The 24,343-nt window shown below is 40.9% G+C and overlaps 3 protein-coding genes across 4 annotated transcripts in view; all 3 read left to right on the forward strand.

The window, feature by feature from the left end:
* The window catches only part of LOC145457575 (transient receptor potential cation channel subfamily V member 6-like), a 343,103-nt gene that overhangs the window by 267,349 nt on the left and 51,411 nt on the right, over window positions 1-24,343 (forward strand). The window lies entirely within an intron of this gene.
* On the forward strand, window positions 8,749-15,915 carry LOC145434422 (GRIP1-associated protein 1-like). Its single transcript, XM_080311772.1, has 2 exons — window positions 8,749-8,947; window positions 9,757-15,915. Exons 1-2 carry the CDS (start codon window positions 8,786-8,788, stop codon window positions 12,172-12,174), a joined length of 2,580 nt encoding a protein of 859 aa, XP_080167898.1. The 5' UTR covers window positions 8,749-8,785; the 3' UTR covers window positions 12,175-15,915.
* LOC145434424 (rab-like protein 3) lies at window positions 15,964-22,992 on the forward strand. 2 transcript variants are annotated; one of them, XM_080311774.1, is made up of 6 exons: window positions 15,964-16,107; window positions 16,723-16,814; window positions 17,740-17,889; window positions 18,445-18,598; window positions 19,332-19,427; window positions 22,740-22,992. In XM_080311774.1, exons 1-6 carry the CDS (start codon window positions 15,964-15,966, stop codon window positions 22,902-22,904), a joined length of 801 nt encoding a protein of 266 aa, XP_080167900.1. In that variant the 3' UTR covers window positions 22,905-22,992. The 2 variants fall into 2 exon arrangements, with proteins under 2 accessions (XP_080167900.1, XP_080167901.1); XM_080311775.1 differs by having other exon boundaries at window positions 19,356-19,427.

Raw genomic sequence — 24,343 nt, forward strand, 5'->3', positions numbered from 1 at the left:
CAAGTGGAATGAAATCGGTATGGTCGAAAAAATACCAAAGTATCATTTAGGAGATGGATAACAGGCATTATATTATTTGTGGTGACATAAACGGTACATATTTGAACTTTGACATATTGCATTCTGTTATGACGTCATAAGGAGTGATACTCGATTACTCTACTCGACTCGAAGCATATTTCGTGATTCAGAATCGAATCACTCAGGTACTCGATTTTGCCCAGCCCTACTAATGAATAGATATTGGGGCTGGTCAGACATGTTACTATAGCTGAAAGACTATATCTAAGATTGATCTTGTGGGACGTCCTATGCCGTTTTCCAAGTGTCTCGGCCTTGGCAGTGTCTGGGCCATTTCACAAATAGGCTATATGTTTTTGATATCAGCTGACTCTCCATCGATGGAATGCTGTTGCCATCGCCGAAGCCGTTTCAGCTAGTATGGAATAATGTTGTTGGGCACAGGCCAATAGCTTATTTTGAAACAACAACAATAATAATTTGAAACCGAAATAAATTTTAGCATTTCAAAATGCTTTATTTCGCGTACGTCCAAAATCACAAATCAGATCGCCGGCCGCGATTGCCCAGAAATCGGTGTAAATACGGAATCATAATAAAGAATATTAGCTTGGTGCAAAATGACCAATGTAGTCGAAGCAGCAACAACAACAACAACAACAACATCATCAACAACAACAACAACAACCGACATTATATAGGCTTACCATATTTCGGAAATAAATGAAAAAAGAGGACACTTATTCAGAAATTTCAGACATGCAAAACTGGAGAAGCTTCATGATCGGTTGACTAAAAAAAAAAAAAAAAAAAAAAGGTCTCCATTTCCGCTCAGAGTTCAAAAACACGTTTTTCACTCCTCATTGCTAGGTGGATGACTAAAAAAAAAAGGTCTTCATTTCGCTCAGAGCTGAAATCACCGCTTTTCCCTCCGAAATACCCGCCGGAGCTTCACTTCTGCGCTAATTTGCGGCATATCACTCGCAATTTCCTCTATATCTGACCTAAATTTTCAAAAAAGAGGACAAAATCTCAAAAAAGAGGACAAAAGGGCGTCCTCCGAGGACACTTTCAAAAAAGTCAAAAAAGAGGACAAATCCTCTTAAAAGAGGACGTATGGTAAGCCTATATCGCACACCCCAGCAGGGTGTGCCATAGTTTTTAAGGGTGTGCCACTTTGATTGGATGATTGGTATCTGGTTACGGTCAGGTTAGTATAATCCAGTGGTTCCCAACCTTTTTCGACTCATCGCCAGGGCATGGTATGGTATGGTATGGAATGGGAATTTTCCATACTCCATACCCGCCCAATCGTTTCATACCATACTTGTCAATTTTCCATACCATAGCAACCTTCTTCCATTCCATATTTGATACTTTTTCCATACTTTCGCAACTTGCCCAACCTCTCGAGTGATCTTGTATTTTTGATATGTGGAAATGTTGCGGCGTTTTTATTCTGATAATTTTGGATGAAATTATCCATTTAAACAGCTCTGATGCACCAACGATATCCCCAGTTTCTTTATATTATATGTCGTCAGCAATGTATGGTGCCTAATCATCGAAGGCGGAACGTATAATATATAGGCCTACACACGGAATTATTTGAAAATCAAAAAGAATCTCATGACATGTAAATCTAGTGTGGTAACGAACTGGTATAGCAGTAACATCATCTACAAAATTACATAAACCAAAGGTATTGTGAAATTAGAAGATTGGCTCCCAACCCTTTCTTCTTTATTCTGCACAACCTAAAATCTATATTTCCACCATTTAAAATTGCTCCCTTCAATAAAATTTGGTGAGACTTGAGTTTTGTAAAGACTTATTGCTATTGGTGAAAGTTAAGACTCCCAGAATTGAACAGCACGCAATGAAATAAATGACAGTGAACTGGTAACCGTAAACGCAATGTTGCGCCTCCGTCAAGTGTATGTGTAAGCCGACAGAAAAATAGGAAGGGTTTGAAATATTTCCAAATGTAGCGAGGTAGCACCAATTTACATGTGTAAATGCCTAACAATGCATGGGCCAGATAAACTTCCTGCTGTTATATATAAGCCGTCATAAGCTACACTTTCGCACGCTACATATAACTCGAAAAGAAACGTGTCATTTCACCTGTAACGAGTCCCGCTATATGCTATCAATTAGCAAGTCCGCGATTTCCCTGAATACATATTCACATATGACCGTATATTATAACGAATCAGGTGATTTCAATCACACCATTTCGTCTGCGACTGAATAACAACGTATATGCGGGAGATCGCGTGCCGCTGTCCAGTCGATCCTCGCTAATTGGAGGCACTGATAATACGAACTGCTGAATTGCAAATGTGCTAATAGGCCTAATTAATGTGTTTTTTTTTTACAAGTGAGTATATACCCGACCAGAAACCACTAAATTACCCACCGGTTCGAAACCACTGCATTAGAATATATCTTAGAATATAAATTTACATCACTACAATCATTTTGGTACAGTGGATCAAATGTCCATTTTCCCCGCCAATCTGCGGGCCACACATTATATTCATTAGCCAAGATCAGGGTGTCTCTATTCTTCTATCAGAGATAGCCAAATTTCATGGAGTTTAATGCGTCTTGGAGGCCGGCATATCGTAACGTCGCTCAAGGCTACATATTTTTGAATTACAATGATAGTTATGTCAAACAGATATTGCGTGATGATCATCCTACCAAAGCGCAGAAAGTTATTTCTAAGTTCAACATATAAAAATAAAAATATTCATGTAATTAACTTTTACATCAGGGGTCGCCAACTCAAAATGGGTCGCGGGCCAATTTCCGAAATTCATAGAGGCCGCGGGCCGCATGACTTCAGTATATCGAGATAAAAATAGGCAACGCATAGTTACCACAAAATAAATAATCTTATATTGAAGAAATACAAAAGCAAAAACAAAAATACCTTGATCATCAATAGCAATTACATTCTATTTTAGACTATGAGCTGCGCAAGACCTGACAACACTCTTCAGCAACTAAATCAGGGGTCAACCTTTTTGCTATTCACGGCCGTATTTCGATTACTTATGTAGCCTACGGTCGTATTTCGGTGCATAGTCGCAATGAAGTAATTGTAGGCCAAATACCCACGTTAAACTGCCCATAACTATGGCCGATGAACTACAAACTGATCAAATGACTCATATCAGCTTACTATGCGCACTGAAATCGTGAGTAGTCATGTTACGAAGAGGTGCGGGATTCGTTCTGTAGTCGTAATAAAAAAAATCATGTCCGTGAGTGAATTTCGTCATTATAATATTAGAATAGTTTCACATATTACTATCGAATATTTACCCTATCTCAGCCCATGTGATCACAGTTTCGCCGGTAGAGCTGATGCAAAAGATGTCTTCAAAAATTCAGAGAAGTTATGCTGTGCTGCACATCTTTGAGTGGGCAAATCGGTATTAGTACCCATTGTTGCAAGCTGTTATTTCTTGCCCCCCCCCCTCCATAGGATTGTCAGTATAGTGGAAAGATATTCGATTCGCTCAAACGTAGGCCTACCAGAAACGAATTTCCTTCGGGGTCAGGAGAAGAAGTCGTAAAGCTTGGTCTTTTGGGGAGCTCGATGTCGATTTCCTAGCGTCTCGGTCTTGGCAGTAGTGGGCTATTGCACGCCAAGCAATATGCCTATTCATAGCACCAAATTCTTCCTCCATGATGATATTACCATATAGCCGTGCCTAGCCGTATCAGCTAGTGAGGAATAGTGATATTGGGCACAGGAGTATAGCTTACTTTGAACAACAACAATATTATGTTTAAACTTTAATCAATTTCAGCATTTCAAAGTGCTTTACCAACCGTTCTTCGAAAATTTCAAATCAGGTCGTGGACCGCAAAATATGACCTCGCGGGCCGCGTGTTATTGGTGAACCCTGTTTTACATTCTCAGAATCTACGATCTTAAAACTCCCTTGGTAGTTTACGGAGTGGAAGTTATGATATCCGAAATGCAAGTTGTAACGCGACAGCGGTCGAATGTCATTCGTTTTTATGATATTTAGATTTGATTCGATTTGAATATTCATTATTAATAGTATTTTCGCACACATGTGCGTAGCGCTACTTTGTTGTCTTCAAATAGATGTCGACCGGGGTGGGTGAGTGATAAATCGCAATTTGAGATATGAACATAGACAGTGGGCGATTTTCTGAGGTATGCAATCAATTTGACAAATCGAAAGGAGGATGATTGTCATGATTCTGGCAAAACTGCCAAAGTATGGAAAAAGTATTGAAGTATGGAAACAACATCCCATACCATACTTAGAAAATTTCCATACCATACCTTACTTGCACTCTTCCATATTCCATACCGAAATATCGTTCCATACCATACCATACTTCCATACCACACCATACCATGCCCTGCTCATCGCCCCCTTTTCAAGCTCAACACCGATCATCGACCGAAAAATGGGCATACAAACTGTAATGACCGGCGCGTTGACTAAAAAAAAAGGTCAAATTTTCGGCTCGATGTCGAATTTTCCACTTTTTCAACTAAGTTTTCGTGGGTTGACTAAAAAAAAAGGTCGTTTCTCCGATTTGACTCCAATATAGCCGTTTTACCGCATCATCGCCCCCCTATCGCCCCTTCGTCATTTTCGCCCCCCTAGACTGCCAAATCGCCCCCTGGGGGCGATATCGCCCACGTTGGCAATCACTGGTATAATCGATAATACTATAATCTGATACCACATCATACAGGTCGATGACTGGGTTATCTTATACTTACCAATGAACTTATTAAACTGCGGTAAGGTCTGCTTTAAAATCAGGGTTTAACCATAGTGTCCTATACGGTGTAAGCAAATCTCACGGTTCAGTGAAATTGGTTTACGTCACACTTTCCATTTGGCTGAAGGCAATTTGACGGTATAATTTCTGACCGGCTTGCCGAGCTTCAAGTTTGATAAAACGGGTATCAATCGAAAGCTGCCGCTGTAATGATTACGAAAATATATTTTTTATTTCGCTCGTGCCCCCGGAACCCCCACAATCAGCCTCGAATTTTTCATTGTTATGGAGAATGGCATAGTGACGCAACAATACTGTCTAGTGAAACGAGAGAGTAGCTCATGAGCAAATGAGTGGCTGCGCGGCGAGAGTGAGTGCTCACTGCTCAGCTGGCGGAGCGGCAAACGGCAATGAGCTTGTGTTTCGATGGAAATCATGTCGCAGGGAAACGTTACGCTGTTATTAATTTCTATGGGCGCTTCGGTAGGAGCGAGCACACAAATTACCAGCATTTCCTTGACGTGTAAGGGTAGAACTGGGTCCACAGAGAGCATATTAAGGCCCTGCGAATTTTCACGGATTGTCCTTCAACTTATAGAGATGTTTCAGTATAGGTAGCTGTATATACTACATTCTATATGTCAGATTATTATAAAATCGATTGGCTTAGCCCGCTTGTTGTGTAGGGCTCCACAGACACGTTGCATCCGCGTCTTCGTTTTGATATGAACGAGGAGTGCCGAAAATCATTTCCGCAAAGATAGATGGAGGCTAATGCCATATTAACGCATAACGCCTCCGACGATAGTATTGGTGTGAACGCAACATTTATGGCACCAAAATGAGGAAACATATATTTTATGAACATATCACCCTCAGCATCTAGCGCAGGGACAGGCAACATACGGACCGCGGGCCGGATTCGGCCCGCAGAGAGTTTTTACCGTCAAAGGGAAATCCTAATCTAAAAGTATAGATAAATTTTATACGCAAAACAATGGATCCAAGTTTTCCAACCTGAGAAGGACTGTCATGAAACGACTTGTTCTGTTCGGGTTTACGTATATACGAGCAAACATTTTCGACCATGAACAATTGAACATTAACAAGCATGAATTTCAGGGTTGGAGCGTAATGCTTTGATAGTAACGAAACACTCTTTGTTCATCCAAAAAAAAACTTGTCGAGAGGGCATCCGCAATAAGAATGCACTAAATCTCATAGCCGAGCTTTAAAAGTAGGTATAGGCCTATCATTGTCCGATTTATGACGAGTGTTAGCCGAAAATTATTCGGTTTATTTCAACATGAATATACTCTTTAATTGTATATTGAAGTTCTGTACCTCCAAGAAGCTATTCAAATAGTGGTTATGTATATCGCAGGATAAAATGGATTTCGTGGCGAGGTTTCAATCCCTGCATTGGGAAAAATTAAGGAAATTCTTCCGGAAATTTTTATTTCAAACGACTGTTCACTATAATTTGATGAGACTGACAACTTCAAATCGAGAAGGTTTTGCAGACATTACGAAGTCACCCTGATTGACGTTACTATCTCCATATTTTTATTTCTTCCACAAACCCCAACAAAACGTCTCTAAACAGTAATATGTTTGTATCAGCAGATTATTGGAAAATTGGCAATGAAAATGAATTTCCACGCTACGATAGTTAATCATGTCAGACGATTATTATGATGATGAGTCATGAGGTTTTAGCAGTTGTGGTGCGAAACTGCCTCATGCTTTCTAAAATTAAAAAATAAAATAAAAATTAGGTTGTCAACCATTTTAAAAATTTAGAGGTCTCGCGGACCCCCTGAAATTGCTTCGCGGACCCCCGGTTGAGAACCGCTGCTTTATTAGATAGCTTGCGGGCCGGACCAGTCAAATGATTTCAAAATGTTACCACCAAATCCTTACCCATGTTTTAAACTGGAATGCACTATGCCTTGGCATAGCCCATGTCAGGAATATAGGAGATAGTGTAGTATGGTTACGATAAGCACCCACCAATCTGACGGATCGAGTTCGATTGCCGTCGGAGGTTCATCTGGGTTCCGGGGTCCACAACTAGAGCTCATGAAAAGCTACATGACTGGGAGATATCAAATGGTTTCGATATCCAACACTTTGTCCTCCCCCCACCTTGTTACCTGTGGTGTTCCGCAAGGCTCTGTTCTTGGACTTGTCCTTTTTACTTTATATGTCAATGATATCTTTGAAACCTCATCATTGAATACCACATTCTTCGCTGACGATACTCACCTCCTATCTCACGCACCTACTACCGCAAGCTTGAATGCCGTCACCAGTGATCAAATGCCAAAGTGCATGAGTGGATGTCCCATAATAGTCTTCGGGTTAACGCTGCGAAATCCCAATTATTGGTCGTGAACTCCTGCGATAACCTAACCATTGACAGCATCGCTGGCCAACCAATTTCCAACACTAAAAATGCCAAATACCTTGGTGTTTTACTGGATTCGGACATGTCCTGGAAGAGTCACAAACAATCACTCAAACCACGACTATCGAAGGTATGTGGTCTATTTCGCCGCCTTAGCTACATACTGCCAGTCAGCGTGCTGTTGATACTTTTCAACTCTCTATTCCTATCAAAGTTACAATACGGAATTCTTCGTTTGGGTGCTGCCTGCAAGAATACAACTGACCCACTGCAAAAACTTCAACATCGGATCATCCGTAAGTATCATTGCCAAAGCCCCACGGGGCCTGGATGTGCAACTGATAAATCGCTTCTCAAAAGATTTAGTGTTCTAAACTTAGAAGATATGAGGAAGCTAGAAATTGCCAACTTGGAGTAGCCATTAGGACGCAATAAGCGACAAAATGGGGTGGCATGTGGCGGAGGGCAAGGTCGATGTTAGGTCGTGGTCCGGTAATCATGAAGACTGGCTAGTATTGATTTAGCAGAAATTGCTTGTATTGCGACTTGAATGCGGACATGCTCGACGACTGTCGGATAGCCGGCGAGATGCTGTTGCACAATTGGAGTCCGGCATACTTGATAGAGCAATGCGTTTTCTTGTATTCAGTCCTGATCATATGGTAGTTGTTCTTCGTTGAAGCGCGTGTGCTGTAGGCCTGCTTGTGCGCTTTTGATTCCGAGGTAAAGAAGTCATTGAAATATTCGGGGCAACGACCGCAGTGGAACTGGTACATAAACTTGGCGATTTCTAGTTTCCGCATATCTTCTATGTTTAGGTCGCCGAATCTCTTCAGCAGCGACTTGTTGGATGGGCAGCCAGGCCCCTTTGGGGCCCTAGCTATGATTCGGAGTACTTTATGCTGTAGTTTTTGCAGTGGCTCGAGTGCAGTTTTACTGGCAGCCCCCCCAACAGAGGATGCCATAATGTAATTTCGATTGGATTAAGGATTTAAAGAGTATCAGAGTATTCTGTAAACTATAACCATAGCCTTTGTAAAGGCCATGCTATAACTAGACATCTTCAACCCGTGAACCAGACACGAATTACCGGTTATGATCTTCGTAACATAAATCCGGATAACAAATGCTGCAATCGGATCTGGATCTGGGCTGGACTGGAAATCTGGCTTGGCAATCGTCAACAACATTGGAATGGAGTGACCGAGCGAATTAATGAGTTATTTTGGTTATCATTATATAGCTCAAAAAAGCTCAGTGGGTTCTATAATATCGAACATAAGCATCGGGACTATAGACAATTTTATTTTGAAGAACTGGGAGGAACATCATGAGGAATGGTTAACAACTTGAATGTTTTCAGTTTCGGATCTTTTTATATAGCCTATTAAATTTTTGTCAAGTTTGATAAGTCTGACCACGTCTTATCATCACAAAAACAAGTGGACTTTTTACGCAAGTTCAGTAGCAGCACTGCTAATGTGCTAACTAACACTTGAATACCAATCAATTTGAATTACTTCATTAGAACCATAGTTTGCTTGTTTGGGCTACTAGAATTCTGCAATGGCCAACTCCGATCAACAGTTATCAGGAGATGAATTTCATCGCATGCAATTACAAATATTGGAGCTGCGTACGGAGAACTACCAACTGAAGGATGAGAATAGAAAATTGAAAAGAGATTATACGGCGGCGTCACAAAATGAAACTAAATTGGAAAAAGAAGTAAGAATTCTTTTGGTAAATTTTTATCACAATAAGGCTAATGCTCGGTAGTTCAGCTTGTGTACAACACATAATCTCTCGTCACTCGTCTCGATAATTTTTTCCTGGATTATCCACGAAATTATTACCAATAGCAGAATTTATGGCCTTTGCCTGTTCTGAATCATGGGTAGAGCTTTTCACCGAGCGCTCGAGACGACAGATTTCGTGTGGTTGGGAGAGGCCGTTCTCACTTTCATTAGGGTGCCTTGGAGTCGACTTTTATCAAAATAGTCCTTGCTTACAGAAGGAATTCGTGTACCATCTAAAATAGTACATTGAGCTTAAGCGCTCTCTTCGCTCCGATTATTCAAAATTTCATGCCAGCGACTTCGTATTTTGTGATACGATTGTTGATGTACAATGCTCTTTCCAATTCTGTACTAGTTGCTGACGATAACCCCTGACGAGTGTCAGCCGAAAATATTCGGGTTCATTTCAATATATGCATATATCATTCAATTGTATATTGAAGTTCTGTACCTCCAAGATGTTCTTGGTATCAATTTGAAATAGCCTACATATTGAAACATTCTTTATGTTTATGCCTTGACACCTGAAATGTGAAAAGAGGTCCAGCAAATGCAATTGCGATTTTACACCGAATAAATTGTTTGTACTTCCCACGAGAAGACGCCAGCTTGAGCTCAAAATGAGGTCCTGACTTTTTTAAAACTGCCACAGCTTGAGCGGCTGGTCTATCACTAAAAGTTGTAGCTTTGACGATGAATCTCTACATGATGATACTAATATATCCTTGCATTCTGCAGGTAAGCAAACAAATCAAACTGCGTAAAGCCTTCACGACGCTCAACAAGTCGAAGCAGGCCGCCGAATTCGAAGAGCTCCTACAGCAAAACGAACAGGCCTTCATTCTACAGAACCAAACCCTCGCCAAAGAGCTCGGAAAGCTGCAGACCGCCGTCAAGACACTGGAGAACGAAAACAGACAGTACAAGCGTCAAATCAGCCTCGCCCCGCAGGATAAAGCCAAAGATGCCGAGATGCGGAAGCTGCAGGCAGCCAACACAGCCTTGAAACAATCGTTAGATTCGCTGAAGCAAGCAAAGATGAACGATATGGTGGATGGCACTGAATCCACGATAAGCGACAGTACGGAGTCTGTAAGTACAGCAGACGACAACGTGAATAACAAGGAAAGAGATATCAAAACCGTGACTAAGCAAAATTCGAAATTACTGAGTAAGGACGGCCGTAGCGAAAGCGATGCTGATTCCCAGGTTCAAATTTTGACTTTACAAGAAGAGAAAAGGCTACTCGAATTTGAATTAGACAACGCAGTCAAAAAGCACGACGCCAAAATCAACGAAATCACGGAAGCGATGGCGTTACTGCAAGAGAAGCTGGACCAAAAGCAAAAATCGTGCAACAGCCTGCAAAAAGACATCAACGAGCTGCAGACTTTTAAGAAAAGCGCACTCGATTCCGCTAGCAAGTTAACGGAGGAACACGAGACGTTACGCAAAAAAGCGGATGAGTTATCGTCAGAGAACGCGGCCTTGAGTAAATCCGTGCGCGAATCGGAAATAATAACAAAGCAGCAGCACGAATCGTTGGAACACTGGCGGAAACAAGTTGACGCCAAGGACGCGGAATGTAAAGCGTTAAAATTACAGAATGCCCAAAATTCGGAGACGTTAGAAAAAATGACAAAAGACACGGATTCCTCGCTGTCGAGTTTAGAGCTGCTGCAGAAAGAGAAGGACGAGCTGCAGGGTCGGTATGAAAAAAGCGTCAGCGTAGGCGAGGCGCTTCTAAACCAGCACACTAAACTTGAGCGTCAAATGGAACAGCTACAGCACGAACTGCAGCAGAGCAAGATTTTGTCGGAGCGGCAAGAGGAGAAGTTGCAGGATGTGGTGAAGTACGAAAAAGAGATTGAGGGCTTGAAGACACAAGTACGGGAAGCTTTGGAGCTGGCGGAAAAGCGAAAAAAAGTGGCTGACGCTCAGTCTGTTGAGGCGCAGGAAATGGTGGCGAAATTCGATTCCCGCGTGGCTGATACTGAAAAATCTTACGAAGAGAAGTTAAAGGCAATTGAATCTGACCGCGATACAAAAATAAAAAGCTTGGAAGACACGGTAAAAGCTCACGAAGACGAGCTGATACGCGCGCACCATCAGGAACGCGCGAAAACACGCGAAATCGACGGCTTGCAGCAGAAAATCAACGATTTGACTGCGGAATGTTCGTCGCTGGAAAATTCGAGAGGGTGGTTCGAGCGGGCGTTACGCGACGCGGAAAAAACGGCCGAATCCGTAACTGATCAACATCGTGAAGAAGTTGAGAAATTGAGGGAAGACCACGCAGCAGAGTTGAAGAAGGCTCTGAATGTGGCCACGTCGAAAGATGATGATATACGGGAGCGTGAAAAGCGAGCGGAAGAGCTTGAAACCGCTCTACGCGAACGGGATACGAAAATTAGCGACTTGAAGCGTGACGTCAAAGACGAGGTGCAGAAGCAGCGGCTTGTCGAGAAAAAGGTGCACGCCGCCATGAAGGACTTGAAAAAGCAGGTGGCGGCCGAACGTAAGAAAAACGACGTGCTGAGAGAGAAGTTGAAGGAGCGATCAACAGGGGAGAGTAATGTCGAGGAATTATTACGAGTCGTCGACACGACTCAACAAACGAATAAACCGCCTTCGGGCGGTGCTAGTTCAGTGAGCTCTTTTAGTTTTCGGGATTTTATCAGCCCCTCGCGTCCGAACGCTACCGGGTCAGTTAGTCCGGTCCCACGCCGCGCCACAGGCGCTTACGTGTCTGACGACTCGTCGCGACTCAGTGCCAGCGAGACTTCCGATCTTTTGCACCGCGTCGCGGAATTACAAAGTGAAAAATGGGCCTTGGAAGAAAAGGTGAGGCACCTTGAAGAAAGCGGAGGCGCCATGGCGGACGAGCTGGTCGAAAAATCGGAAATGGTCCAACGGTACGTACAGCACACTAGAAGCGACAGCGTGAAACGCAACCCAGATCTCGGCACGCCTAAAACGTTACGTGACAAAGTCAAGTCTCTGGTGACGGGTCAGGACGATCAGCCCCAGGCCGGGATCGGTAATATTTACGAGCTCAATAAAAAACTGACGCGTATGCTGGAGGAGGAAATGACAAAGAATATGGCGCTAAAAAAAGACATGGAGCTTATGGCGGAGCGTATGTCTGCCCGGTAGCGCTTTGGCCGCAGGTACGGCGGTGTCTGTCATATATGTTAGTGCAATTCTTCATTGTTACCTTTATAGAGCTCTATCTGTTTCAAGTGCGTTGGTGCATAAGTCGCTCATGTTCGGAATTTCGATCGATTATTATGGGACGCATGTAGTTTGTGGTTTGCGTTGTTGCAAAGTTCTGTTTTGCTATGGAATTGAGCTCTTTCTGAACGTAACGCATGACATTCAGATGGTTTTCGTTGCAAATCGGACAAATTTTGCAAACTTTAAAAACTTGGTACATCGGTTTTGCGTGTTCATTAGCTCGGTGTTAATTCCAGCACGCTTTTGCCAGCGTTGAAAATTTCAAACGGTGCTCCTGGTTTAGGAAATGATGCGCGCACTGAAACTGCATTTCAATGACACAGTGTTTAGATCGGGTAGTTCATGAGTAATTGTCCAATTGGGTTTTTGAAGTCAATATTAGAACAGCCACAACCTAAATATCGGGATGTCATTGTTTTCAATAGCGCGCTTGTTCTGATGTCTTCAGTGGTTCATCCCGATAGCATTCTAAATTACTCTTCCTAGGTAGGCCTGTAATACGGAATTCCACACACCTGAAGTTTGCATGAATAATGTGCGTCCTATGATGCGTCTAATCAGGACAGTTTCTTTTAGTGTTGACCCGCTAACAGTGAGATACTCATCTGATGTCTCAGTCAATTTTCATATCTGATCAAAATTTCATACCTAATGTTATTTTGTCATCTGCTAGTCAGGACTAACAATACACTTAAAATTGTGTGCTTTAATTTTATTCACTTGTTCTGATAGCTCAGCACCATTCTCTGGTAAATGTATGATCAGGCTGACATGGTACTGTAAGACATTCTGAAATCGGGACTTTACTGCAAATTAAGCTCTACCAGAAATGTTGGAATGTTGTGGAAAATCCGTCCCTAGTATTTGAAACGAGTAGTCCTATTGTCCTACTAGCGAAAATGAATTGAATTTCCAAACATAATGTTTAGTTATGTTCTCGCTATAGCTGTCATTGATAGGCCCTTAACTGTTTAAATTTTTGTACTAGACTGCAGGTAACAGGCAATCCCATCAATTCAACATTGTTATCGCTTACATGGTGTTTCATGGTTCTGCGTTTCACTAATCTATGTTTTTGCTTAGTTGCTCTTAGCTATTCTATTGAAACAACAATTGATTTTCTATCGGAATTTCAATCAAATTGATTTCCCTGACCAGTTTGTTAGGAGTTATCAACTCCATTAGAATTGATTTTAATACCATATGACATCTGCTTTCCACAACATCAAATATTTGGTGTGGCTGTAGCTGTAATGCTTTGCAATTGCTTGGCCTATCATTCTCAATGCATACCGTACAATTAATGTGCGATAATTTTTTGAGGTTGCCACGGTGTGTATGTTCCATTTATTTCTTCTCCACGATGCATCTCGCAAGCTTGATACCGATAATTAGTCATAATTTGCAATATTTATTGAAACGAGAAAACAAATCAAGCCCTGATGTTTTTGTTGTGCAGTTGGGGACGTGTGATTGTCCGCAATTTCTGATGAATGACATAAGATCATGATTGTGATCTTAATCATTGCAATATAAATGCGATAGTTCCAATTTATACTCTAAAATCTATGTCCATCATTAATTGTAGCTGAGACGGTCAAGCGCCAGCTGGTCGTTGGTCTATGCATACATTATTGTGGTGGTCGGGATGCGGTGTAGACTCTGTGTAAGACTACAGTGTAGGGAATTGACACAATTCTACTTCAAATTTAAATTTCCATTTTCTGCTAGCAATGTCAAATGATTTTGGGTGCATAGCGTTTGGGTTTTGAAAAGTTTGGAATTTAGATAATGCATTCAACTTTTCATAGTTCGTGGGATGGTCATGGTTTCATCATCTTGTGGGTGGGTATATGTGTCTTTCACTCATGCTGCAGCCGCGCAGCGGTTACTTTCATATCTGCTAACACTGTTTCTCATTTGTTTTACTATTCCGGAAGTGTGCAGAGAGTGTTGCACAGAATCCCCTGTGTCCAGGGTGGTCAAATTAATCTGTGTTCTTACTCCTGTAGAAGTAGTAGTAGGAACTAAATGACGTAATCTAGCTGAGTCTTATACGCGAGTCATCTCAGTGTTACTGATAATTTATCAGGATGTTCTCCGGAACAGAATTTCGCCTCCGGTTCGTTTTGTATGCATTGATCAACTAGATGCCAGTTAGTCGGTGTCAGTAATTTCTGATCGTTTGGCTTGATTGCTTACTACAAATCCTTTGTAGCAAACTCACCGTAAATATTTCATTGATTGTTAATCCTACATGTGCGCCGAACAAATTCCAATGCTTGATATGTTTTAGCATCAGCTAGTCCATGTACTTCCAATTTTTTCCAAATATATTTTTTGATTAGTTTCTATTTGAGGCCGCCTGTAGTGTTTGATGGTGTTGACTTTGTCAATATGTGGATAACAGGGTAACCGACCGAAATTGTGTGACAACCTATTTGGCGTTGCTAACTTGGTATTTATGTAAAGGCGATCTTTAATCTTTGTACCTTTACCTGCCGAAACGTTTTCCATGGGGATCCAACATCTATTGACCACAATACATCAGCAAATTATACAAGATTTGATACATTTATGCCATGTTTCCAAGATGATTTCAGGGAATCATGTGAATATATATGTTCCACGAAAGTGATTCAGGGCTCCGGTTCATGTTGCCTGCAAGGTTGCATTCACTCTTATTTATTCAGCATGCCGTGACAAATATCTCTCATTTACTTATTGGAAATGACTTTTGTACCATGAGCAAATGACTTCGTCGAAATTATGAATATACTAAATTGGATTTGGAACCGTAATGGACCTATCATTTTTATGTTATTGAGTGTCGGCTTTATGGATTAGGCATATTTGTTTTTAGTTTCTGTAATCAAATCATCCCTTAAAATTAGTGATCGATTTATAATAATCAGGCGTCAGGCCGATATTGAGGCTGAATTCTTTTATCATCGATTCCTAACATTTCCTCGGTTATATCATTTAAATCAGTGGTTCCCAACCATTTTCGGCTCATCGCCCCCTCGTTAAGCTCGACACAAATTTACGGATCCGAAAAAAAGGACTTATAAACAGAAATTATTCACCTAACCGTAATCACTGGTGATTTTACTAAAAATTTAAAAAATGGTTTCTGTGACTACTTACTGCTGGGTTGACGATTTTTTTGTGTCAAATTTTGTGTTCTAACATCCCCCCCAATCGCTTCCTTTGGTAATTTTGCCCCTTGTTTCTTAAAATCACCTACGGGGGGAGGGGGCGATATCGCCCATGGCACACGTTGGGAATCACTGATCTAAATGTTTAGCATCTTGATCCTGACCCATTGATTGCCATTTTCTGACCTTTCAGTTGCAATTCTGTGTGTAATACAGGTTGGGAGGTCAAGGGAAATTGTAAAATAGTGTCAGCCAATAACGCCACCCAAGTGTCAGTATCGGCCTGATTGTAGAATATCTTCTGACCGCAAAATTTTTCGCAGATGGCGTGAGCACCATCCACTGTGAAATTGACAATTGATAATAAGTTTTGTTGAACGATGCTGGTGTTCTCATTTCTAGTCTCGACAATATATATTGAATTTATACATTACGTATATTGAACACTCATTGTGTGCACTTTGTGGGTCAAATTTTAACGTTCTACCTTTGTCAATTAAGAGGTCCCACTGATTTCGCGCTAGAATGGAAATAGTACTTTTGTTGTGATATGTATATCGAGAAAGGCACCAAGGTTAAAGTACTTGTTCTTGGGGATTCTGGTGTGGGGAAATCGTCGCTGACTCATTTGTTATGTCACAATGAGGCGAACAAGAACCCTGGATATACGATTGGATGCTGGGTTGAAATTAAGGTGGGTTTACTTATAGGTTATGTCTACCTTGACAAAGCACTGCACTCGAGTATGCGCACTCTACTTACATGGCTTGCACAAACTGTTTTGTTATTGATTAGACTGCTCCTCTCTATTTCAAACAGCAGCTCCCACTAGTGGTAGTGTGAAGTGTGGCTGTCTCTCCGATTATCCAATGTTAGGCCGACTTCATCCGAAAATAATTTGATTTGCATTCAATGTTCGCTGTGAGACTGCCATAGTATCATTTTTAATTTTTCAAAACGTGGACCAACAGACACTTCTGTCTAAATTTGCCTGGGATTGCACAACATTTTTCATGCCGTATTCAAAATGTGCTCTGCCCCACGTCAGTCGCCAATGTCTTGAATCTCCAAAATATACATGTTTCAAGAATGGAATTATTGATTGGAAGCTTTAGGAGGCATCGGCTAATTTTTGTTTTATTTGATTGATTTCAGAAGTAGCTTGCAGCTATCATTGAAGAACCTACTTTTATAGATGAGTGTTGTCATGCAAAATATAGGCCTACTACATTCTTGTACCCACTATTTTGTTAATGCGTTCTGATTTCTATCGTGCAATAGCGTAGAATTCAATGAATCTTTCGTTTAGATACACGACTACAAAGTAGGGACTCCGCAGGAGCAAACATACTGCTTAGAAGTGTGGGACATCGGCGCCTCAAACAGCCACACCAGTAGCAGGTAACTTCACTTTTTTTATGTGAATTTTCACAATACAATTGACACTTTGACATGCTATATTATTCATTAGCTAGGGAGACGCAAAGTCTAATAACAGTATTTCAATTAGCAATGTAAATTCCAAGCCTGGTTCAAACGCACAGTCACCATCTTTATTAAATCATTTATTGGCAGTTCTTCAAAGTGCAGACAACGGTGGTCAGTAGTCCAGAAGGCTGCTCAAGTAAAGTAGAATTAGCAACAGAAAATTCCAAGTAGGAGTACATGTAGTGCCTTTCAACCGGCCCAAATCTACTTCGAGAAGAATTAGAATTTGCTGTCTTTGAAACTACTCCAGTGAGGAAGTAGTTGATAAAAGCAGTCGTAAAGACGCCCTCATGGGCCATCAGAATCTGGAAGTTGACATGATGCAGACGGCACAGAGAGCGGGCTTAGTGTTGCTATGTTGCTGTTCATCCCTTGCTGGAGATAACTTTTTCAACAGTATAAGGATGTGATACAAATGATCCTTTTCATTAGAATAGTGGTCTATACCTTTTTCACCCCAGCGCCACTTTCACAAAATGTGACGGTACGATTTTTTGCTGAACCGTATTAACTGTGATGAAATCGTCGTATTGGTGACTATGCGGCTTGAAATTGCACACATAAACCACTATTGACCAAGCTTTTTATGGAAATGCATTGGTCTTTCAGTATATATCTCACACGAAGCATAACGAAAATTCTGGACTGGACTGAAAACATACTGATCTCTCTCTCTTATTCGCTCTCCCAAGCCAGTAAACATCCATATTGGAAGCTTCCAATAAAAAATGTTTGTCCTAATGAGTATCAATGCTGACTTCTTTTGCCACCTCTAACTTGATCGTAATATGTTATATGATTATAATATAATTGCATTTTATATTTTTATCTTCTCAAGGTTCATATTTTATTCCGGAGTCGACGGTATCATTTTGGTCCACGATTTAGCGAACAGGAAGTCTCTGCAGAATTTGAACAAGTGGATGAACGAAGTGACCAATCAGGATCCGAGCTTGTCGTTGGTCACTGTGGGAAGTGACAGTTCTAGGTTGGAATCATGTAATGATTTTACGGGATACTCTTTCCAGCCCCCTAGAGTAACTTTCAAAAAGGAAATGCAAATTCACGATTCACCTTTCGCTGAAATAAGTACGCTGCAACACATAAAAATATGTGTACAGTATATCTGATTCCTTGCAGATACAAACATAAATCTAATGGTGCTGTGGGTTGCGGTTATTGTCATTTTCGTGGCGAAATTGTTATGATCTAGCCATATTTTCGGATGGTTGGCTCGGACAAACATTGTATTACATCCAAACTATACTTTCGCAGTGAAAATTTGTATATTTTTTGTTCAAATTGTCTTGCTACCGTAATAGACTGATTAGGCTACACACCGAAGGACACCAACCATCTGTGTAACTTACAATATGAATGCTGTTGTGACTTGACATAGTGCTAACAACAAAGTGGAACTCGCTGAATGCCTGTCTATTATGACACTCGTGATCTTGAATGTGAGCTTAGTTAGTAGCTCCATATCGGTGTTGTTGGTGACACATAGCTTGTGTTTATGCTTGTGTCGTCCTCTATCTCGCAGCTTTATTGATAGTAAAGAAAGCTACGGTGCTTTTGCCATTCCTGTGACGATGATCGGCACCAAACTTGACCAAATATCGGACGAAAAGAGGAGGGAGGTAGCGTCGAGGTCCGCTATCGTCGCGGAAGACTTTGGATGCTCCGAAATCTATTTGGTGAGAATGACTCAGATCTAGTTCTTGTCGTCAATAGTTTGAAATCCAAATCTAGCTAAGACTTCATATCCGGTAATGACTGAATCCATGAAAATTAAACATTCGCATTATGAAAAATATAAATTATTATTAGAAGGTTCATGTCCAAGTCCAGCTTGAAATATTGCAAAGTTGACCAAATTCTCCAGATCCTATTTTTCTAATTCCAATCCATGGTCAAAGTATTGTCCTTTTTTGTTGATATCATGTCTTGTGCGGTCGAGAAGTGCGGATGGTTAGTTTGGGGGATTCATATCCAATCTGGTTTGTAAAACATGGAAATCCTGAACCAATCCAGATAGTGTTTATGCTTCTAGATGAAAAATAATTTTAAAACGTCTTGGGAGCATTTCGGCAAGATTATTTGGCAAAGTAACCAACTTACCATATAAGCACTTTGTAATTTACCATAAAACTAGCACTTGCATAGATATCTTCGAGATGGATTGGGAAACCTTAGGAATTTGCAAATTTTGAATGCTGGCCCAGCACTTACTATTGAGGGCTTGCTGGATCCAAAATTCTATTGCTCTACATAATGTTTGAGGGTTTAGGCTTTTTGTGACCGGGTACCCTAATTACAGGACTTGGTGAAATTTCCTGAGCCTATCTCATTAGTCAAATTCATCCTGGAACACCTTATTGGGCGTTGTTACGCCTGAATCATGAAATCTTGAATACATCGTGTTTATAGGAACATGCATTATTCTTGTTTCAGGACTGCGCCCAACCTCAATTCATCGCACCAGGCTCTGGCAATGCGGTGAAATTATCAAGATTTTTTGACAAGGTAACAGCAAGAAGCCGGTTAAAATGAAATAGTCTCTGAAATCGAGGTGGTTAAAGTAGTCATTGATAATACTCAAGTAGAATTGGAAGTAATACCGAAAATTTTTACTCGGTGAAAGCAGGGCTGTTCAAGTGAGCAACTTTAAGTAAATTAACCTCAGTGTCAGCTACACACCACTCTTCCACATTGTCAGCAGTACCAGATGTACCAATGCAATACCAGAGGGGGCTTTTGTGGTTCAGTTAGGGCTGGGGTGTCTAACATTATGCTCACAAGTGGATCTGGTCAACCACAGCGTAGCAATGCTAAGTATAGTGATAAGTGCTTGTATTATAATGCAATTTCATTTCTATCTGAGATAATAAACCTGTGTGGCCAAATTCTAGGTGTCCGACTGCGATGTTGTTTTTTCACTATAGTCACCCATGGTAGGAAGTCTGTGATATGGAAACCGAATTTAGAGAAATCGAAAAAGTGCATGCTCAATTCAAAGTTTTCTGGAGAAATGGACTGAAGAAGCCGTGTATGCAAATTGAATAGTGCTCACATAATTTAACACGAATATCTGTAGTTGCATTGCTATATAACCTCGGACTCTGGCCACACAATAGGGTGGAGTGAAAATGACTTTTTTTTTTCAAATCAAAAAAGGCCTTCGTCAATCCTGACAAATGACCTAAAACTTCAATCAAAAGTGACTTCAGGGTGTTGCCCCCATTTTCCAGCCGGCAACCCCCCAATTTCTGCGCGTGGGGGGGTAAAATGGCCCATCTCGGCAACCGCTGGTCGTAGAGTCATGATATATAGCTCAAAATCTGCGGAAGCATCATGTTTCTATCTGTCTTCTGAAGGAAGTTTTCTCTATTGTGAACACAAAATGAGTTATAGCCAAAAAACTATAAATACGCACATTTTTGTTGAAATTCAGCATTTATTCTGACGAATTGTGATCTGTCATTAGTTTTTTTAAAGTAAGTAACACAGTGGCAATGCCGAATATTGGGCCCATATTACAAATATATTCACAACACAGTCCTTTTAAAAATCGGTTCAAAACATCATAATGAAACATTCACATTTAACGACTTTTATTAAAAATGCATTCTTTTGTTAAGTTTTTTCATCAGTTTACGAGACTTAATTTTTCGGCGAATGAGGTCATCTCGTCTTTGAAATCCCGAAACTAGTGCTGATGCTTCTGTTACGAGCTTTACATGTCGTTCGACTGTTTGATTGTGGCATGGATGAAACAAAATCAGAGGCTTCTCGCGGCATTTAACTCTGCATCAGTTAAGTGCTCAATCGTTGGAGGAAGTTGTTGATAAGGTTCAATATCAACCAATTCGTGGTATGCCTTGGCTTTGGGACACAGAATAAACGAATAGGACCCCAGTTCAATTGGTTGGAACTGCTATGACTTTCAATGTCCACAAGTGAATTTTATTCAGCGGCATGTTTTCGAAACGCAAGCACCTTGGTCACACCCTTATTTCGTATGTCTTCATTATCATCTACCAGCATTGCAATCATAATATTTTCGGGATGTGCGGAATATCCGTTTCTTATCACCACATTCGGAGCAATTTTTCGAACGTTTCGGTCAGAGAAATTCAAAACCTGTTTAATCAAGTTGAGAATGTTTCTGGGTCCATGTGTTATATGTTTGTTTCCCTTGATCTCAAACCAAGTTGGAAAATATACTTCAAGGCAAAAACGAACCAGAATCTCCAGGTTTAAAGGTTGTTCATTAACTGTTACATAATACCGTAAAACTCTGCACTGCATCCTAAAGTTAGCCATCTTGAATGCGCAACCGGTGGTCCAACCTCCAAGTAAGCCAGATCATCATCAGCATTTCCTTGAATAATTGCCCAGCACATTTATAAGCATATAACTGGTCCTTACTTAAGTCACTAACAATTTCCTATGGGAGCTTTTGAAAGGCCATAAGTGGTGGCGAGAGCTTTTTGAATTGAGTAACTGGCCAACAAGATACACTTCCACGTAGTTTTTTCAATTGGGTGTGACCAAGGTGCTGGCGATTCGAAAACATGCCGCTGAATAAAATTCACTCCTGGACATTGAGATTATGTAATAGCGGTTCCAACCAATTGAACTGCAGTCCTGTTCGTTTATTCTGCGTCTCAAAGTTGAACTTGGAAGCAAAGGTATACCACGAGTTGATTGATATTGAACCTTATATCAACAACTTTCTCCAGCGATTGAGCACTTAACTGATGCAGAGTTAGAAGAATGCCGCGAGAAGCCTCTGATTTTGTTTCATCCATGCCGCAATCAAACAGTGCATGGAACATCATGTAAAGCTCGTAACAGAAGCATCAGGGCACGTTTCGGGATTTCAAAGACGAGATGGCCTCATTCGCCGAAAAATTAAGTCTCGTAAACTCATGAAAAAACTTGACAAAAGAATGCATTTTTAATATAAGACGTTCAATGTGAATGTTTCATTATGATGTTTTGAACCGATTTTAAAAGGACTGTGTTGTGAATATATTTGTAATATGGGCCCAATATTCGGTATTGCCAGTGTGTTACTTTACTTTAAAAAAAACTAATGGCAGATCACAATTCGTCAGAATAAATGCTGAATTTCAACAAAAATGTGCGTATATATAGTTTTTTGGCTATAACTCATTTTGCGTTCACAATAGAGAAAACTTTCCTCAGAAGACAGATAGAAACATGATGCTTCCGCAGATTTTGAGCTATATATCATGACTCTACGACCAGCGGTTGCCGAGATGGGCCATTTTACCCCCCCCACGCGCAGAAATTGGGGGGTTGCCGGCTGGAAAATGGGGGCAACACCCTGAAGTCACTTTTCATTGAAGTTTTAGGTCATTTGTCAGGATTGAGGAAGGCCTTTTTTGATTTGAAAAAAAAAAGTCATTTTCACTCCACCCTACCACACAACTCCTGCTGATCTGTTCTCATCAAAAGTGATTGAAATGCATAGGCCTATATAAACTTTCTTTATTTTTCACTGTTGAAGTAGTGATAGGATTCAAACAAAACTACTTGAGTCATAGCTCAAACCTCCAAGTGTTGAATTGGTTGCCATTCAAATCACATCTTTAAAACTAAATCGGCAGAACCAACTATACTCTCCCTATAAGTCTTTCATCTTGGGTCCGTTTTTTTCAAATCCGTGCTTGTCAAACCTATTTCGGAACGGTAAACTCAAAATGTATACACCCCAGCCCACGCGATACACCAAATCCGTGTTTATCTGTTGAGCTTACTTGTTCATTTTGATATCTCAATGTCTGACATCAGTTATCTCTTGAAAAGGCGGTGGATCATGCTAAGCAAAGACAGGTCACCAGCCGGGGAGACTTGAACCACCAACGCGCCACCACAAGACGCGGCTCTTTCGGCATGTCTGAACGGAAAAGATATGCTGGATCTCCACTGTCCGGCAGAATAACACCGTCTAAGTCGAGTCATCAAGATTGACAACACTGCCTTCATATGTTTTTAGTTAGTGCAATTTTATGGAGTTTCGTTTGCTGCTATGGTGTCTTAAATATATCTATCTGTGGTAGTTTTGTGACTATTTTTGACAAGTAAACTTTTAGATGCAGACAGTCAGGTTTAAAACACCAGTATCAGTCTAGGGGCAGAGACTGAGATTGAGATAATATTTGGTATGAACGTACTTCGTACTTTTAGGATACGCCTAGTTTATCCAGGAGAATGCTAATCGTTTGATTAAAAGTTGTTAACTGTTGCAATTGGCAACCTACTCCGACGTACAAGACTGCTCGTGATTGTCGGGTTACTATTTGTCCTTCTCGGAAATGTCTTCCGAGAACGCCTAAATGTCCTTCCTTTTGGAAATCCATCCTTCTTTATAGCTTGGACAGCTAGAAAACGCAATGAACGACGCGGTAGGTAAAAAGATGGCAAATGGATGAGAGCACGACCGAAACAGAACTCTGTCGTCTGGAATGCATTACCACCACATATCCGTGAATTGCTTGAAAATAGATTTAAAAAAGACCTACTTGATCACCTCCTGTCGTTATACTAAAACTGTTGCCCTGCCTCGCCCAGACATTGCTTCATTGATCATTTGCTACCATCGTTTGAATTTTCTTTTATTTTCCTTTTTTTTAACCAACATTTTTTACAGCCAGATGGTTCAGAGTCAAGTGTACCTGTTTGATGCCGGTGTGATCAGGCTTATAACGTCATTATAACGCAGAGCGAATGTTTGTTGTTGTTATATAGTTGCGTAATCTGACTCCAGAAGGTTACTTTGACTTCGTTGCATATATCTTCCCTGCGACGGACCGGCGTCTACGCCAGTGGATTGACTTGCGTTGTACAGGTACACGCATACTCGAAGATCACACGGACAACTCTTTAGGTTCTGTCTCCACGACTTGTAAATTTATTGAATCACCGCACGACAACGTAACAGTATTTCCGTATTTCCATATTCGAATTTATGTATATTTGCGAAATAATTTTGGCCCACTTCGAACTTTCAAGTGGTTTGGGTGCGGCTGTAACGGTTTTGTGTACGAGGTTGGCATGTAAAAACGATGAGAAAATCTCATTTCACACGCTAGCTAATTTATCTTATGTCTTGAAGACCCAAGTGAATAATCACGACAAAAATATTTCTAAAGGTGTGAAACCGCAAACACCCGAGAAAAACACGCGCGTCACGCTTGAATTGTAGTTATCTTAGTATCTGGTCTATATTTTGCAGCATTGGCTCTTGGTCGTGCAACGAGCTAAGCCGTTATCGGGCTGCATTGATGCGGTGCTTGCTACGGACATGGGTGACAAACAAGATTTGTCAAGTTACGGTATGGGTATATTCAACGATTCGGCTAATAGATTCGTCACCGACGTTGAGTTTATATTGGTGTACGCTAATCTGG

The sequence above is a fragment of the Botryllus schlosseri genome, chromosome 2 (genome assembly GCF_051294905.1).
Source record: "Botryllus schlosseri isolate E-star chromosome 2, Bs_hap1, whole genome shotgun sequence".
Classification (NCBI taxonomy): Eukaryota; Metazoa; Chordata; class Ascidiacea; order Stolidobranchia; family Styelidae; genus Botryllus; species Botryllus schlosseri.

Excerpts from the sequence above, each read along its gene's own strand:
- LOC145434424 (XM_080311774.1), top strand. The coding sequence starts at position 15,964 with ATGTATATCGAGAAAGGCACCAAGGTTAAAGTACTTGTTCTTGGGGAT. Across the intron at positions 16,108-16,722 it reads GATGCTGGGTTGAAATTAAG|ATACACGACTACAAAGTAGG; the intron begins GTGGGTTTACTT and ends TCTTTCGTTTAG. Across the intron at positions 16,815-17,739 it reads AACAGCCACACCAGTAGCAG|GTTCATATTTTATTCCGGAG; the intron begins GTAACTTCACTT and ends TATCTTCTCAAG.
- LOC145434422 (XM_080311772.1), top strand. The coding sequence starts at position 8,786 with ATGGCCAACTCCGATCAACAGTTATCAGGAGATGAATTTCATCGCATG. Across the intron at positions 8,948-9,756 it reads AAACTAAATTGGAAAAAGAA|GTAAGCAAACAAATCAAACT; the intron begins GTAAGAATTCTT and ends TGCATTCTGCAG.